Source organism: Uranotaenia lowii, chromosome 3, assembly GCF_029784155.1.
Source record: "Uranotaenia lowii strain MFRU-FL chromosome 3, ASM2978415v1, whole genome shotgun sequence".
NCBI lineage: Eukaryota > Metazoa > Arthropoda > Insecta > Diptera > Culicidae > Uranotaenia > Uranotaenia lowii.
Window position 1 is genome coordinate 239,544,933 of NC_073693.1, and position 17,711 is coordinate 239,562,643.

A 17,711-nucleotide genomic window follows, 5' to 3' on the forward strand; every position below is an offset into this window, starting at 1 on the left:
TCGAGCAAAAAAATGAGCCGGACTATCCACTTACAAGAAGGTAGTGACTTCAAATCGCGATGATAAACAAAATAAGACGGCCAAAGCGCAATCCCGGAGGCTGTACACGACGATGCTGACGAAGTTTGACTGCGTGGTAATGGACGACGAAACCTACGTCAAAGCCGACTACAAGCAGCTTCTGGGACAGGAGTTTTATACGGCAAAAGGAAGGGGAAAGGTAGCAGATATTTTCAAGCACATGAAACTGTCATAGTTCGCGAAGAAATATCTGGTTTGGCAAGCCATCTGTACCTGTGGCTTGAAAAGCAGCATTTTCATAGTTTCCGAGACTGTCAACCAAGAAATTTACGTGAAAGAATGTTTGAATAAAGGTCTGCTGCCTTTCCTGAATAAACCCGGTTGTTCCGTACTGTTTTGGCCGGATTTGGCATCTTGCCATTATGGTAAAAAGGCCATGGAGTGGTACGCCGCCAACAACGTGCAGGTGGTTCCCAAGGACTAGAACCCTACCAACACGCCAGAGCTCCGCCCAATTGAGAAATACTGGGCTTTCGTCAAGCGGAACCTAAAGAAGACCAAAAAAACTGCTAAGGACGAGCAGCAGTTCAAGGCAAACTGGCTTTCTGCGGCGAAGAAGGTGGACAAGGTGGCTGTACAAAATCTGATGGCAGGGGTTAAGCGTAAGGCCCGGCCATTCGGATTTGGAAAAACGGAATCCTAACTGAATATTTTTCCTGAATTTTATACTAATTAAACTTGAAAAAGAAATTTCATTTGATTTTTTAAATAAACGATTTCACCGATTTACACGCGTTTTCCCTTGACCAAATTTTGACCGTATCACCCTTTAGATAAATCAAGTAGTAACCAGATCTTATTTTCCCATACTTTAATTGTCTTCTTCAGTTAATTTTCATATAGATGTTGATTTTGGATCTTTATTTTTATGAAACAATGGAAGAAGCTTAAACACTGATGCATTACAACTTTTATATAAGAATTTGAAATCTTCTCTGAATTGAAATAGTTATTTAAAAAAAATTTAAACATATATGTTTATTCCTATCAAATCTAGAATTTAAATTATAAGAATTTTTATTATTATCGCAATCAAGATGCAGAAAATAAATCAGTCGTAAATATAGATTTAAACTAACGGATCCTTCAACAAGTAGAGCTACGATATGGTTGAATGGCCATGCGCCGCCGGGCTCGTTCGCCTGGGGGGTTGCTAGGAGCCCGAATGTGCCGCAAACAGAAAAACAACCGGACGATTTTTCACCGCGCTATCCAGGGGGATCAATTGATTTGCATTCGTTAAAATGGTAAGTTTTTACAATTTTATTTCAACTAAATTGATATGAAATGTAATTTATTCAACCTTTAATTTCAGATTCTTTCCCGAACCAAATCGGAGTCAGCCAAGGGAAACCGGAATTCGGCAGGTGGCGGGTCGGGTTCAGCCGGAACCAGTTCCAAATCTGCGGCAACGATCCCTAGCTTCGAAGAGTTTTTGCTGAAACGGGATTACATTGGGGCCAAGACTGTGCTGCAGGTTTGTCGTTGCTTGCATATTTGTAGGCGTAATTTTTTAAATAATTAATTAAATTAATTTCAGTGCTCGAAGGATTACGACGAAGTGGCGGATTCGTTAAAAGAGCTATGGGTTTCGTTCTGCAATTTCCACATCGGGGACTATAAAGAGGCTTTGGAACAGTATGAAAAAATCTACGACGCAGATAAAAGTCAGAAGGAGGTGGCATTGAACATTTGTGTGTGTATGTTCTATCTGGGAATGTACGATGAGGCGCAGAAGTTAGTTGAAGAATTGCCGGAGAACCCGTTGAAGATTCGTTTGCTGTTTCATTTGGCCCACAAACTGAGCGAGGAAGATCGTTTAATGGAGCTTCATGGATCACTTAGGGACGTGATCGAAGATCAGCTGAGTCTTGCGGGAATGCATTATCTTCGGTCGCATTACCAGGAAGCGATTGATATTTATAAGCGAGTCTTGTTAGACAACAAAGATCTTTTGGCTTTGAACGTTTATATTGCTATTTGCTATTATAAACTGGATTATTATGACATTTCTCAAGAAGTTCTGGAACTGTATTTGAACCAGCATCCAGACAGCACGATTGCGATCAATTTGAAAGCCTGTAACCGATTTAGATTATTCAATGGTCGAGCAGCTGAACAGGAGATAAAGAATATAGTCGATAGCGGAACATTTGGATCGGATTTGATTAAACACAACCTGGTAGTTTTTCGGAACGGGGAAGGGGCGCTTCAGGTTCTACCGCAGCTAATCGATATCGTCCCAGAGGCACGATTGAATCTGGCAATTCATCATCTGCGTCGGCATGAAATTCAGGAAGCGCATCAGCTAATGAAAGAGGTTCAGCCTTCGGTTCCTCAGGAGTATATTCTCAAAGGAGTAGTTCACGCTGCTCTAGGTCAGGAAACAGGTTCCAAAGAACACCTGAAAAATGCTCAACAATGTCTGCATCTGGTCGGAGGATCTGCTTCGGAATGCGACACTATACCGGGTCGCCAAAGTATGGCATCCGCATTTTTCCTGTACGGTCAATTCGAGGAGGTCTTGGTGTATCTCAACTCAATCCGCAGCTATTTTGTCAACGACGACGTATTCAACTACAATTACGCTCAGGCGAAGGCCGCCACCGGATATTACAAAGAGGCTGAAGAGCTTCTGCTTCAAATTCATGACCAAAGTATCAAAGCCGAGCACACTTATGCCATGGTTCTGGCCAAATGCCACATCCATTCCGGTCACGCCGATCAAGCTTGGAATATGTTTCTCACCAAGGACACAACGCCGGATGCGTTTTCATTGCTTCAACTGATAGCCAACGACAGCTACCGGGTTGGGGAGTTCTGGGTTGCTGCTAAGGCCTTTGACACCTTGGAGAAGTTGGATCCCAATCCGGAATATTGGGAGGGCAAACGGGGAGCATGTGCCGGAGCCGTGCAAGCCATCTTGGCCAAACGATCCAGTGGAGCTCCCCAGGGTGGAGTTGCCGAGATTATCACGCTGCTGAGAGATTCTACCAACACCCAGGCCGAAAGTATGCTGCGTACGATTCGACGGTTTGCTAGTAGCATCAAATAAACTTGTGTTTCTACTGAAGGTTAAACAGATTGTTCAATAAATATGTGAATGATAAACTAAACCCACACGCATTCCATGATGAGTATCGCTTTCTGGACTATTTGTAGTTTACACTTAAAAACTCTATAGTATACTATTCCAATCAGCGGATTGAGGAAAAATGCAAGAGGGTATGACTCAGGCTTTTAATTAGTTAAAAAAAAAGATATTTGAGTTACAGAAAAAAGATTTTGCTTGCCTTTAAGGTGTACTTGCTGGATGTTCCTGTCAACAAAAAGTTAAGTTTATGGCAGGCATCACTACAAAGTTCTTCTTTGGCTCAAAGACGTCATTAATATAGCAAGGCACACCTCTCAGAATAGGGTGGTAACCGTACGGGATCTTGCCATGGCAATCGTCGCAGTGCGTAGCGGAGGATTTTTTTTGAATCCTTTCGAGTCTTTCGCTGTGAACAGAGTGATAGGGTACCCAGACCGGTACCGTATATTCCAGAACACTGTTCCGTACTGTGTTTTGACGCAGGAAGCCGAGCAAAGCAAAGACTTTAGTGGTCGCGGTGTTTTAAACAAATGAGAGCTTTTTGTCAAACGTTATTTCGAGGTCTTTAATAAAGGTTACTCTTTCGAGAGAGGTGTCCCTCAAACCGTAGTCGTAGACAACAAAGGCCATGGTTCTGAAAAAGCTTATACACTTACATTTTTCGGCGTTAACTTCCATACCGTGTAATCCGCACCATACAAAATCGATCGACGTCCTCCTGAAGCAATCCTCCTGAACACAATCCAATATCGAATCAATAGTCCGGTAGATTTTAAGATCATCTGCAAACAGCACTTTTGGCGACTGAAGGAAAGTTGCCAGGTCGTTAAAGTCTGCTTCATTTAATATTGGAACAAATTCTTTTGCTCATTGTGGCGCTCCTAGTGGACGGATTTGGAAACTTTTTTCACCCACGTGTCGGGAAATTCATTACCTTTCACCATGTATTTATGTCATAACACCAAACTATAGCATTTTGTAAACAACCGCCATGGAAGCCGAACGGAGAGATCAAATTGTGCACAGTTTTCTTGAAAATCCATTGTTGTCGGCATCGAAGCTAGCTAAACAGCTTAAAATGCCCAGAAATACCGTATGGCGTGTTATCAAGCAGTACAAGGAAACATTGACGACGGCTCGGAAGCCGCATTCGAAGCGTCGGAGTGGAACTGTCGACCGGAAACTGCGTGGGAAAGTCATCAAGGCCGTCAAGAGGAATCCCAATCTTTCAGACCGCGATTTGGCCAATAAGTTCCAGGCCGCTCACAGTACGGTGCGACAAATTCGTCTCCGGGAAGGAATAAGGTCATTCCGAGCCAGCAAACAGCCAAATCGGACGCTGAAGCAGAACAATGTGGCCAGAATCCGTGCTCGAAAGCTGTACGACCAAGTGCTGACCAAGTTCGACGGATGTAAAGTCTGCTTCATTTAATATTGGAACACAAACAATTGCGTGTAGTTCAGTCATTTATTAACGAATTCATAATTTGTTTTTCATACAAATGTAGCATTTTCTTTACTTTTTCATAAAAAAAAATTAAAAAAATTATTCATTGCTGTTTCGAAGAAATTCTCGTACTCGTACTCGTAAGAAAACTGTGCACAATTTGATCTCTCCGTTCGGCTTCCATGGCGGTTGTTTACAAAATGCTATCGTTTGGTGTTATGACATAAATACATGGTGAAAGGTAATGAATTTCCCGACACGTGGGTGAAAAAAGTTTCCAAATCCGTCCACTAGGAGCGCCACAATGAGCAAAAGAATTTGTTCCAATATTAAATGAAGCAGACTTTAATAAAAATCACGAAGATGAGCGGTCCGAGATGACTACCCTGCGGAACACCAGACGGCATGTCGAACACGGAGGAGTGACCCAGACAACCAATTGGTGGGTATATAAAATTTGCAAAACAAATATACGTGCAAATATAAGTGTAAACAATTCGTATATAATGCAGCAAAACCAGTATATACGTATCATTTTGGAGGCCATATAGGTACATTAGCACACATATTCTTGATTTGGTTTATTTTGTCGTAATAAAAACATGCAATGTATTTTAATACGATAAAGAATATGCATGGAACGCACATTGTAGGTGCATATAAACGAATTGTCGTAATAAAAACATGCAATGTATTTAAATACGATAAAGGATATGCATGGGCCGCACATTGTAGGTGCAGATATACGAAAATGAGTTTAAATAGCATTCATACGATATAATATGTTAAACAATATACGACTTCTGGTTGTCTGGGTGAGTGGCCATTTTGGGTGTTTTTCATTTTTTATTAGGACTTGATCTCTATCTACCCGAATAGAAAAACATTATGAAAAAACCATGAATTTCATTTCACTCTACTGTGGATTTTATGGTTGACACCATGAATATCACGGTACATCGAACCATGATTTCACTGTCAAACTCATTGTTTTTGACCATGGTATTTATGGTTTTGGCCAAAATTACCATAAAAAAGGGGGTTGTTAAGCAACTTAACAATGAAAAAATGAACTTTTTCCCATACATTTTAGAACACAAAAATATGAAGTTTATGGTTATTACAGCTTCCAGTTCTTTCTCGAAAACTGTAATATTCATCGTTTTTCATTGAATTTTTATGGTTTTAAGGATGATGAACCACGATAAACTTCAATGTATTTTCGTAATATGTAAAAAGCTCTCGTAACCGTGAAATTTCATGGTAAGAATTAGTTTTTTAGCTTGCTTTTCAAAAAATTGTAAAAAAAATTGTACTTGCTTTCAATATTTTTATTTTTAAAATTTTTTTCTTAATACACTATGATACACTCACTTAATCACTTTTTTTAAATTTTTTACAATTCGCACGGCGTACTGGGGAGAGGGGGGAGGCTCCTTCTCCGGCACATCTCCATCTAGCCCATTTCGGTTCTATCATTCACCCTTCTGGTCCATCTGCCTCTGGAAATTTTTTTTTTTCAAATTAATTTTATAAACTTAAACGCACAATAAATATACTCACCGGAATTCCGGTCACTTCAATTCCAAACATCAGAGTTTGTTCGGAATAACATGGTTCCGATTGCAGAAACGCAACAAAATGGCGCGCGTTTATGAAAATTTTTCTCTACACGAAAAATTATATATGTGTGAAAAGGGCTATGATTACCATCGTTCGGAATTTCATTTTACCATGAAAAATATTGTAACAATATTATTCACAAGAATAACACTGTTAAACAGTAATTCCGCTATATTTGGAAACGATAAAATATCATGGGCTAACTATATGTTTCACGCTAACCTTAAAACTTATGGGGATTTCAAAGTTTTGAGTAGTTGACCAAGATTTAGGAACAAGGATGAAGTTTATCGTTAAATTGAATACCATTGTTCGGTTATATTAATACCACGATCATGGCTATTCGGGTAATCTAAGGGCCCGCCGCCGATTGACCTCCGCATAGGGCTGAGATAAAAGATTTCTACTGCTGGCAATCGTCTTCACTTGCTGCCAGCCAAGGTGCTCGTCAACTGTGCGGATTTCAGCGGCTAGACTACGCCGCCACGAGCTTCTGGGCCTGCCTCTCCTTCGATGCCCAACTGGATTTCAGCAAATATAGTATAAAAGCAATATACCTCACTCTTTGAAAAACATGGCGACACATCAAGCATGCCATCATGTGGAGAAAGTTCTAACTATCACGTATCAACTTCGACGATCTGAACCACTTCTGGCGGATTCTGGCCATCGCTATTTGTGACTCGGGAGAGTTTTTCGAAGTGCTCAGTCCATCGTTTGAGCTGATCTGTTCGATCGTTCAATAACTGACCTGCTCGGTCTTTTAGCGGCATTCATAGCATTAGTTTTTGCACTACTCACGCGGCGAGAAATGTCATAAAGTAATTGGATATCTTTATTGGCGGCTTTTTCACTTTCTTCGGCTAGGAAGTTTGTCCAGGCTCTCTTGCCTCGTCTCGTCAGGATCTAAGTGAACACAAAAATGATTTTTTTTTGAAATTTTCGTAGCTGATTTACAGTCTTTTTCAAAGCATGTTTTTATTGGTTTTTTGTTTGTTAGATTTTTAATAACGGAAAACTGAAGTGTTGGATTTGACTATTGTCTAAGAAACATATTTTCAAGTGTAAAAATTTCAGGGACGAATTCACTCTCATTGAAGATAACCACGTCTAGAAAAATTACCTTCCTTATTTCTTAAAAGATTGTTTGATATCTTATCACTCTGCTTGGCAGTAAGAACAGAAAGAATTTATATTTATATCTAGGCTTGCTAAAAACTGCCATAGAATCGCTTACTATGAAACTAGGCCTTCGACTTGCTCAGAGCTAAAGCCAAGCTCAAGGTCGGCTCGTTGGCTCGTTGTAAATAACTTGTGAACAGCTGTTCGATGTACTTCACTCCCACCCAAGTTATAACCCGTAGTTAAATCCTTTCGGTGTACGCAATAAAATTATATTTTGAGAAAAAAAATTAATGTATTCTAAACCACTATCGCCTTACTGCTCTTTACCTTGGCTCCTGCTTGCTGTTCGCTGAAGTGGTACCATGTGTACTAGTCCTGGGACCTGGCCGTGTTCACCGACATCTTGACAAGTCCTTCGGGTGATTTACCTGTTTTGGGAGGCACTTGTATTTGCTTCAGGCTTGGAGACCTAGGGTGAAAAACCATGATTCCTGACCGTATGTTGACGGTGACGGACGGATGTTCGACCTTCTTAGGAATACGGGCACTTAAGACATGCAAATATGTATAGCAAAATGTGTTATGTATTGCAAACATTGTTGAAAACCAAGGACCAAATTTGTGACCGACACGCTGTTGGCGGAAACGTGTACGGGTTTGTCGAACGACACTGACGGACTTCGCGTTTCCCAAGAAATAATGGCTGTCCCATTGCTTGGTGCGTCAAACTGTTATCAACTTCCACGGTGAAGGCGCAAGTTTTGTCTGGTTGGTGTCGGCTAGAAGGGTTGGTATAACATCACGTATTTCAATTCAACACTTCTTTTCGTCTTGATTTTCGATGGTTCTATTCTATTTCGTTCTATTCGTTCTCGGAGGAACATGATTCGCTGGTGCTGCGACGATAATTATTCATTTCTCATGAAGATCTCGTCTGGCGAATGGTCGACAATGTGCAACTCGAGACCCCATTCACCCAAACTTCGGGTAGTGGTCATATCACCTCTTGTCTTACAACTCCGATTCTCAACCTCCCAGTGCACTGTGGTCCAAAAGGGCTAAAAGTGGAACTTTTTTCGTAGCGCCTCTGTCTTTTATCTTATCTCTTAAGTGTCTTCAGAACATTTGTTTCTTCTAACATGCTTCATAACTTGAAAGCATCAAAAGTTTGTCAAAGTTCACAATAAAAAAATGAAAATTCTAAATTTTTTATATCAATAGATAGAGCTACATTTTATACTACAAAGTTGTAGAATACGTAAAAATATGAAACTTTGTTGAATACATTGAAACTCTATCTCTTTTCAGAGCAGAGTTATAAAGGTTTTATTTTGAAAGTTATTTAAAAATTAGTTTTTTAAACTATAGTTAGATGAGGATTTCCATGAATAAGATGTTCTGAACATTTGTTGGGGCATTCAAATCACACGTTTTGCACAAGATTTCAACATTCTACGACTTTTCTTACCCAACTTATTGCAACTTTAAGTTTTGTTTTTACTCAACTTCACAAGCGCTTATTACAAAAACGTGCAAGTGAATTTTTAAAACTAATGAACCACATTGAAGTTTAAACTAAGTGCAACAAATCGTTGTTGTCATTTGTCTCCACGCGCTTATATTTGAATACAACAAGCATATATTTGATGTGTTTTACGTGTAATTAGCGCTCGTGAAGTTGAGTAAAAATAAAACTTAAAGTTGCAATAAGCTAGGTAGGAAACTTCGTAGAATGTTGAAATCTGGTGCAAAACGTGTAATTTGAATGCCCCAACAAATGTTCAGAACATCTTATTCGTGTAAATCCTCATCTAACTATAGTTAAGTTTAAAAAACTAACTTTTAAATAACTTTCAAAGTAAAACCTTTATAACTCTGCTCTGATAAGAGATAAAGTTTTGATGTATTCAACAAAGTTTCATATTTTCACGTATTCTACAACTTTGTAGTATAAAGTAAAGCTCTATTTATTGAAATAAAAAAGTTAGAATTTTCATTTTTTTTTTATAGTGGACTTTGACTAACTTTTGATGCTTTCAAGTTATGAAGTATGTTTGAAGAAGCAAATGTTCTGAAGACACTTAAGAGATAAGATAAAAGACAGAGGCGCTACGAAAAAAGATCCCACTTTTGGCCCTTTTGGGCCACTGTGCAGTGGTGCTAGCTGGGTTGCGAGCAACCTTAGGGTACCCAACCTCGGTGGATGCTATGGTCGCATGCTAACTGAGATAGGGAGCTCAATACGCGTTTGTTTTTTATGTAAGGGGCGGCGTGCGGGCTGCTACAACGTCCTGGTGGTGTTCGGGACCCAAAACAGCAACATCTCGACGGTCCTCCTGCGAGATAGTGGGGTTAGCGAGCTCATGACTGAGAAAAATAACCAGCAACGAGTAATGAACAATGCCTGCTCCGCTTCTCAATCCGATCACCTTAGACGAGCTTGATCGTCTTGGAAGATAGGGATTTGAATGAATGTATCTTCTCCAAAATCGGTCGAAAACATTTTCACCCAAGTCGACCCTCGCCAATCTCGGTGAGCGCGATGGAGATAGGGAGTCTGTCGGCGAGATCCCTGGTTGATGGCCCTCCTCCGAATCGTATCAAGAAACCAGAACTGAATTTTCGGTCAAGATGCAAACGCTGTGAACTGGTTCCAATCAGGTATGGCATTCCATATTTCGCCTCTGGCCAATCTCGCTGATTTGAATTCTGAGCTACAATGCACAAGCTGGCCGACACATCAGGGCGCGAGTAGACGGACACGAATAGTAGACCTCCAATGAGACTGAGGAAGTTTCTGTTGTTCGGAAGTCAATATTCTTGCTCCTCTTCGTATTTCTGCGGAAGCCGTTCAGGTCCAAGAGAATTTTGACGGAACATATATCAATTTAGGTGGAATGATATTTGATGAAATTTTTTTTTCGTCAGGTAAAATTTAGGACTTTCCTTAGAAAATCTAGAAAATCCTTATAATTTACGGTAATCCGTAGGCATTGATCCGCAAACCCGTAGAAGCGGTCAAAATCCGTAGATCTACGGGAGAATCTAACGCTGTTCTCAAAGATTCCTACAAGTACTCAGATATTTTCATGGTTCAAACGGTCGAATACTTTTTCGAAAACAACCGACACCAGTAAGAGTCCCTGAATTCGTTGATTTGTTTCAGTATACATAGATATGACGATATAATGTGGTCCAAGCATGATCGCCCGGCATTCTAGCAGTTGTTATGGCACCATTAGGTCACAAGAAATGACACATGATAATGGTATATTTCAAAAAGCGACAGCTCTTTCTATCTTACGGTGTTTGTCCAGGATCTCTTTAACTCCGTGAATCGTATGCGGGCTAGAGTGCCCCAAATGACCCGACTTTTGGAAAAGTTATGTGCTGCAGGCTTAAACTAATCCTAGGCCTAGTGTAAGATCTCATGCCAAATTTGGGCCAGATCCAATCACGGAAGGGGTCGCTCAACGAGCCTGAAGTTTGTATGGGATTTTGAGACATTTTGTTCGGGAAAAACCAGTTTTTCATCAATAACTATAGTTTTCTTCGGCCAATTTATTTTGAAAACAGTTTTTCTTAACGTTCAAATTATGACAAATATTTCATCCGAAGACTGCATTTCGATTTGAGTTAAAATGGAAAAGTTATTAGGCTTCAAAAATGGGCTAACTTGTTTAAGGGTGGAATTCATCACGAATCAAATTGCAGTCTTGGGATGAAATACTTGTCATAATTTGAGCTTCAAGAAACAAATTTGGGGCAGTATAATGCGGGCGGTTTTACCTGTGGTTCCATAAGAATCTCAATGGAAAATTCTAAAAACTAAATTTTCTCTTAAATAAAACCCACTATTCAGAGTACGATGTAGTTTTTGTATTTCAAATTTCCATTAACAAAATAAATAAAGATATGAAAGTTTAAACCACATAATGGCTCGATATTTTGCTATGAGTACTGAACTGATATCAAATTTCATTGTTTAGATTTTCTAGTTACTACTCCTCAGGATATAACAAAAAATTAACTGATCCTACGATTTATTGCGAAAAAAGAATTAACAATCCTGAATCAAACCACGTAGCATCTATTTTGGGAAAAAACAGCTGGCTTGACAATTAAACTTTCTACCAACCTTTCGTGGTACAGAACCTTATCAAACTAGATGGGAAGTTCAATTTCAAATCTCACAAAACACTAGGGAAAGGTAAAATAAACACGGACGCTAGGACCGCTTCAACGATATTATTGAACCACCTCTTTCTACGCTGTTTTACAATAAAAATGACAGTTTTCATAGTTTAGAAAATGCTACCACTCGCGAGAAGAATGAATTTTATTTACGCTTGCCAGAATATTCTCGACACCTTTTTTTTCTAATTTTATTTTCATTTCAAACCTGTTGTTTGTTTAGTTAGATGCTATATTTTACATTCTTAGAGACGAAAGGAGAAACAACATTTGACTAGTTATGCAAGCTGTGTAGCTTATCACAAGAGGGCGTGTTGATATTCTGTGCTTTGTAGTACAAATCTCGATCGCCGAAATTGCGCGCCTTCATCAGCATCGTTTCCTCTGAAAGAAGAATGTTAAATAGGGGGGAAACAGAAAAAGAGAGAACAAAAGTTTAAATTTGCGTTATAACTGTTAAAAAGTAGGCGGTGTTTTGATTTCAAATTTAATTCGACTTATTGTGGTACAAACAGAACCGTAAGTACACACAAAATTAAAAAAAGTAAAATCAAACTTTAAAATATGCACAGCCAACAGAAACAAAACAAATTGGAACGGAAATTATTATTCATCCACAAAAAAATATAGATTTTAAAAATCGGGAGCCTGTCGCTTGAAGCATTTTCAAACGCAGCAAAATACACTTACTATAGTTTCGTTCTCGATAGCAGGAGTGCTTCAGGTTGTTCAGATACTCTTCCTCGACGGAGGCCTCCAATCTGCCGACCGATCCTTGATATTCCGAATGGAAATTATCCTTTACGTAGTACGGGATCTTCAGGAGGTTGGTTTTGCGGGCAACCGAAAATTTCCTGTAAGCATATTTTATGTTCGTAAGTATTGATAAACCTTGGATTTAAACAATCAGGTGTACTTACTGACTAGGTGTCAAACTGTAAATGGGATCCGAAATGAAGAACGAAGACATCATCGATAGGCCGATCAGAGCTATTATTGGCAGAAGATTGATGAAAGCGGCGTAACCTGATTGAGCCTAAAATAAAAAAAATCTGTATATTTCACTCTTGCCAAATATATTTTACAATTATTCGAACCTCCTGATGCCGTTGTTGGTATTGTTCGGATCGGTGGAATCGCCGTTGCCGCATGTAAACGTGCTGGGTAGGAATGTTCCCGCCGAAGAACATATTGAACAGTTCCTCGGCCGTGAATTCCGTCTCGAAGCCACGCGAATAGGCGTACTCGTACTGGCGAGCGCCGGCCCGCCGAGTGGTGTGTTGATGCTGGTCCTGGTTGCCGTACAGGTCGTACGATTTGCGTTTCTCGGCATCGGTCAAAATGGCTACCGCATTGCCGATGGCTTTGAAGGCTTCCACCGAGCCGGGCGCTTTGTTCTTGTCCGGATGCAGCTGCAGAGCCAGCTTTTTGTAGGCTTTCTTGATTTCCGCATCGGTTGCTTCCTTGGTGATGCCGAGGACCTCGTAGTAATCCTTGCATCTGATACAAGCAATGGATATACAATTAAAAATGATAAGACTTGTACCACTTAGAATAGGGTCGCATACAATTTCTAATTTCTCTTCTGACTTCTTCTGACAAATTCTGATTTTTTTTTTAAATTTTATTAGAGATCTTTTAAACTCGACATACAAAATTTACAAAAAAAAAATTTTAGGAAAAATTACAAAAACATTTTTTTTGCTGTTTTGAAAGCCTGAGTCTCATGTCTCAAGTCTCAGGTCTAAGTGTTTCATGTCGTTTCTTTATATCTTGAAGCTAAAGCCAAAAGTCTCATGCCTCAAATCGCAGGTTTCAGATCTAAGGTCTCGGGTCTAACGATCAGGCTTCAGGTCTTATATCTTTAATATCTAAAGGTCTAACCCCACGACTCTTCGACGGCCCAAAACATTGCTACGCTGATGACGTTAAACTTTTCCACACCATCAATGGCCAGGACGACATCGATTGCCTTCAATATCAGTTCAATCTTTTCGCACACTGGCTTGACATCTATGTTGGTATACGCCGATCTCGGCGTATGAATACAACTGGTGTCCCTTCTATCCGAACGTAACTTAGTGACTCGAGGCTATTCAGCGGCGCTTCTTGCTATATGCCTTCATACACCTACTCGCCGATTTATTGGCATCGTAAATTGATTGTCCCAGGTTACTGGAAGCTATTCCGTTTAGTGTGATACCGCATTATTTCAAATTTATCCAAAAATTAGAGCTAGCAACGCTTACCGCCTGTTTTGTCTGTACCTTTAATAGGTATTTCCAGAGCATATTTAAAGGCGTTTAAAATTGTCCAAGCAATAAATATTTGCGTCCATTTGGTTGCATACATTTAGGCGCATTGAAACTTTCCCAAATATAAGCGATGAATTTCAAACTTTACTGTTTGGAGGATTTTTCTCTCTCGAGATTTTCATGCTTGGGGATCATATTCATTCCCAATCGTTCTTAGGAGGATATTCGTTTGATAAATTTTTTAGGCCACGTGGTGTTACAGGAAGCATTGCAATTTTGCTCTGCATGACATTTAGTGTCGATTCGCAACAAATTCGTCATCTATTGCCAAGCTTGGGGGCTGGGGTTTTAGGTATCCTAAACCATTGAGTGGTTTAATACGATTCAAGTTAAAGCACATATGCATTCTAATTGGAAATCGAATTAAATTTTTTAATTCAAATCAAAATTTGTTACTTCTTAAAATTTTGGGATCGAACATCATTTAAGTAACCCAGTAAACTGGAACTATTCTATACTTTACTCTGGTGAGTATTAATTTTTAGTAAACTTCGGAAGAAAAAAATTAGGAAAGCAAATCAATTTCAAACTCTGAAATCAAACTTCTAACTTGATCAATGTTCATATATTTGAACACAATATGAATCATATGAGAACCATGATTTTGATTAGGCATCTAACTTTGGTCTTTGGTCTTGAAAATTTTAAGTTAACATAAATCGGGGTTCAAATGGGGTACTCACTTTTTAATTCGTTTAACCGCTTCCAATTGCTCCGGGGTGTAATCGGCCTCACTGGCGGATTCCGCCTTGGCCGCACCAGCAGTGGCCCGCTGACGGACGCCCTCGTCGGATGTGTTCCCGGAACCCGATCGTTTTGTGTACGCCCCGCATTTGATTTTCTCCAGCAGTTCTGAAAACAAAGACAAAACCAATGCACGACGCATATTAATCGACCAATTGACCTTAGCCGCACTTCTATAAAAGCTTGATTATAATGAAAAGAGTGGAGGTAATCTAATCGCGTCTCACCTTCAGCCCGTTTGGTTGGATGCAAATTGATCGATTTGTTAAGCAACTTTTCGGCCTTTTCGATTTTTCCTTCGGAAAGGTAGGAGACGGCTTTCTCCACGCAATCTTCCGCTGCTTCTTTGTTCATTTTTCGTTCCGCGAGCTGCTCGGACCTCTAGGAGCTATTTATATCCTTTATTAATCTGGTGGAGAAATGTCACGAGAACTGTGGTAAGAGAAATTAAATCATCCAAATAATTAACAACTTACCTGAATGTTAGTCAGTGTTTTTCAGCTATTCTGACGTCCGACGTTAACGCGTAAGCATAAGAACAATTTTTAAACTTTTCTTTTTATGGAAAATCACTTATGTGAAAACATTTTCACAATTAACAATGAATTTTTCCTCAAAAATCGAATCAAAACAGTGACGTTGACGTTAATGTGACTTTTCCAAGGCAACCCACTGAAGTGGAAAATAGGCGAATGAATCATGGGAAAAAAACGTAACGGGCTGTAACGCTTTCACCTTTTGTGCAAGTTGCAGGGTTGAAGGCGAAATTTACTTGATAAAATTAAAAATGATTTTTAAAACGATTATTGTAGTAAAATATTTTACGAATAAATACTTTTTAAAATTATATTACGGTGACAAAACTTCAAAACGGTTTATGCACTGACTAAGCTTGTAGACGAAGCTAGACGAATTCAGTAAATGAGATTTATTTTGGAGCTTGCGTTTAGGTGTTACCTACCTACTTTATGAAAATTTCAGCTATATGGATCCGCCTGTGGAAAGCTTTTGAACAATAAAAGGAAAATAAAATGGTTGAGGGGGGCCTAAAAAAGTCAAAAAGCATCTGGCCCGCTGCAAAAAGTTTTCAATTGACCCCCGAATGTATGCAATAAAGTGTTTTTTTTTTTTTCATTGTAATCAAATTGCCTATAGGCGGATGCATGATGCGAAATTTTCACATAAAAAGCATTTTTTGTTGTTCGCTAGCTTCATAATAAGACTCATTTGCTTAAAATCTTGCCCATCCACGTTCAATTGGTTAAGTTCGTAAGTATTCAGCTTACAGTTAAATTTGTAACAATCGGAAGAATTTAAAAGAAAAACTAATCGATAAATGATCAAGTTGCTAATTTTGAGACTCGAGATTCGTAGTAAAAAAAATGTTAGCAAACTTATATGGTACATTTGGCGGTGAGGATTAGCGATCACAAACTTTTACCTTTTCTGTAGGACACTTTTTTCCAAGCGCTTCAGGGATTATATAAACTTTTTTCATTTCGATTGAAATCGTTTTAACATTTCATTCGCGACTTTATTGAAAAACTTATCCGGTACAACTGTATTCGGTTTTTACTCTTGGGATTGAATCAGAGGCTTGATTCAATTGGCAAATTACAATTCTGAACTTAAAAATGCTAATTTATCAAACAATAAATAAGTTATTTCAGGATTGGAATCGGGGCAAAATAAAACATTTTTTTATGGGAAGTTGCAGTATCCCAGGTTCAAAAAAATGCAATAATTATGAAAAAGTCGTTCCGTTCTATGCTCATCAAATGACAAAATAAAATTGAGCGCACAATTTCCGGCTAAACTGTCTTCCGGAGTCACCATAAACTACTTCCGCCCAGACGCTTACCAGCACGAACGTACAAGAGACAAAAGGGGAACACGCCTTCACTGGGACATCACGCAGTCGAACATTCACCACCGTGTAGCACCATTTCGATGCCAGACGCGTCGTCGATACCGTTTTCGGTCTCTTCCGCCCATTCGGCAGGATCAGCAGCAGTTGTAGGTTGTAGGAGAAACACCTTTTGTCTGCAAATAAACATCACTGCGATGAGACCCGCACAGACGGCATGCCAGACGCGGGAATTTCCCCAGATTTCCGTTGAAAGGCGAGCGTCTCGTTGACGATAGGCACGGTTCCCTCGTCGTTCCACGCGCCAACTTTATCGATCAAACACGTGATTTGGTCGAATTATAAATTCCGCCGGAGCAGCGTACCCTTTATTTTAACCTTCTAAGTTCAAGATGGTTTAAAAAAAATCGACCATAATAAAATCGATTACCAAAACTTGAAAGCAAGTTTAAAAAATTGAGTTGCAATTTTCATTGAATTTTCAGAATTAATGTGTTTATTAACAACGCGTTTGAAAAAAATGTGATTTATAAATTATAATTATGTATTCTGATTTGTGATGTGAAATCTGTCAATTGAAATTGTTTACGAACTTTTAATGTTTTTGTAAAACTTTCGACGATTCATTTGAATGTCCTTCATCCGAGGGTTAAAAGTCGCGTTGCCGAAAAACTAAAAGCTATACAACAATACAGCGCAGGATATGAACCCGTGCATAGGCATTTGTACTGATTATGTTTATAGGATAGGTATATTTGTATAGGTATGTTCATGCCTTTGAGTTAGCTCACAAATCTGGAAAAAAGAAAGCTCCAACAACAACAAAAATATGTCCCAGCCATTTACCGATGATGATGGCCCATTAGTCGTCCTCAGCGAGTCCGGGAACTCGAAAGCAACCTTTTCGGGAACGGATTTTCGGGTTAGGATTGATTAAAATTTGATAAGTGGTATAAGAGTTGTAAATTTTTCTGATAAGTGATCGGATTTGAACGTTGGCATCGCGGATCATTCAAATTCTGACAAGTATATAGCGTGTGGTGTCATCGGCATGGCTAAAATCGAGATCGTCTACTAGTCAAGTTCAAGCTTGTTTTGACTGAGAGGCTTCAAAATTTAATCGATTGTGAAGTGGAAATATAGTGAGGTAAAATCCGATTAAGATATAATTGGTTAAGTATTTCAAAATAACGATGAAAACGTGTCAAGTTTTTCAAATCG

At 39.2% G+C, this 17,711-nt stretch overlaps 2 protein-coding genes across 2 annotated transcripts; one reads left to right on the top strand and one right to left on the bottom strand.

The window, feature by feature from the left end:
* The first annotated feature begins 1,278 nt into the window (after nucleotides 1-1,278).
* On the top strand, nucleotides 1,279-3,150 carry LOC129756807 (intraflagellar transport protein 56). Its single transcript, XM_055753832.1, has 3 exons — nucleotides 1,279-1,328; nucleotides 1,397-1,558; nucleotides 1,622-3,150. The coding sequence occupies exons 1-3, from the start codon at nucleotides 1,326-1,328 to the stop codon at nucleotides 3,134-3,136; spliced, it is 1,680 nt and encodes a 559-aa protein (XP_055609807.1). The 5' UTR covers nucleotides 1,279-1,325; the 3' UTR covers nucleotides 3,137-3,150.
* An 8,077-nt stretch (nucleotides 3,151-11,227) lies between these two features.
* Nucleotides 11,228-15,283, bottom strand: LOC129754833 (dnaJ homolog subfamily B member 14-like). The gene is made up of 7 exons (XM_055751061.1): nucleotides 15,100-15,283; nucleotides 14,851-15,032; nucleotides 14,563-14,731; nucleotides 12,662-13,064; nucleotides 12,485-12,600; nucleotides 12,255-12,418; nucleotides 11,228-11,948 (listed from the first exon to the last, which is right to left on the bottom strand). The coding sequence occupies exons 2-7, from the start codon at nucleotides 14,975-14,977 to the stop codon at nucleotides 11,839-11,841; spliced, it is 1,089 nt and encodes a 362-aa protein (XP_055607036.1). The 5' UTR covers nucleotides 14,978-15,032; nucleotides 15,100-15,283; the 3' UTR covers nucleotides 11,228-11,838.
* Nucleotides 15,284-17,711: the final 2,428 nt, after the last annotated feature.

Bases quoted from the DNA above. Each gene is read 5' to 3' on its own strand.
- LOC129754833 (XM_055751061.1), bottom strand. From the start codon at position 14,977: ATGAACAAAGAAGCAGCGGAAGATTGCGTGGAGAAAGCCGTCTCCTAC. The intron at 13,065-14,562 runs GTGAGTACCCCA...TGCTTGTATCAG, and splicing joins GCGGTTAAACGAATTAAAAA to ATGCAAGGATTACTACGAGG. The intron at 12,419-12,484 runs GTAAGTACACCT...ATATGCTTACAG, and splicing joins TACAGTTTGACACCTAGTCA to GAAATTTTCGGTTGCCCGCA.
- LOC129756807 (XM_055753832.1), top strand. The intron at 1,559-1,621 runs GTTTGTCGTTGC...AATTAATTTCAG, and splicing joins GGGCCAAGACTGTGCTGCAG to TGCTCGAAGGATTACGACGA.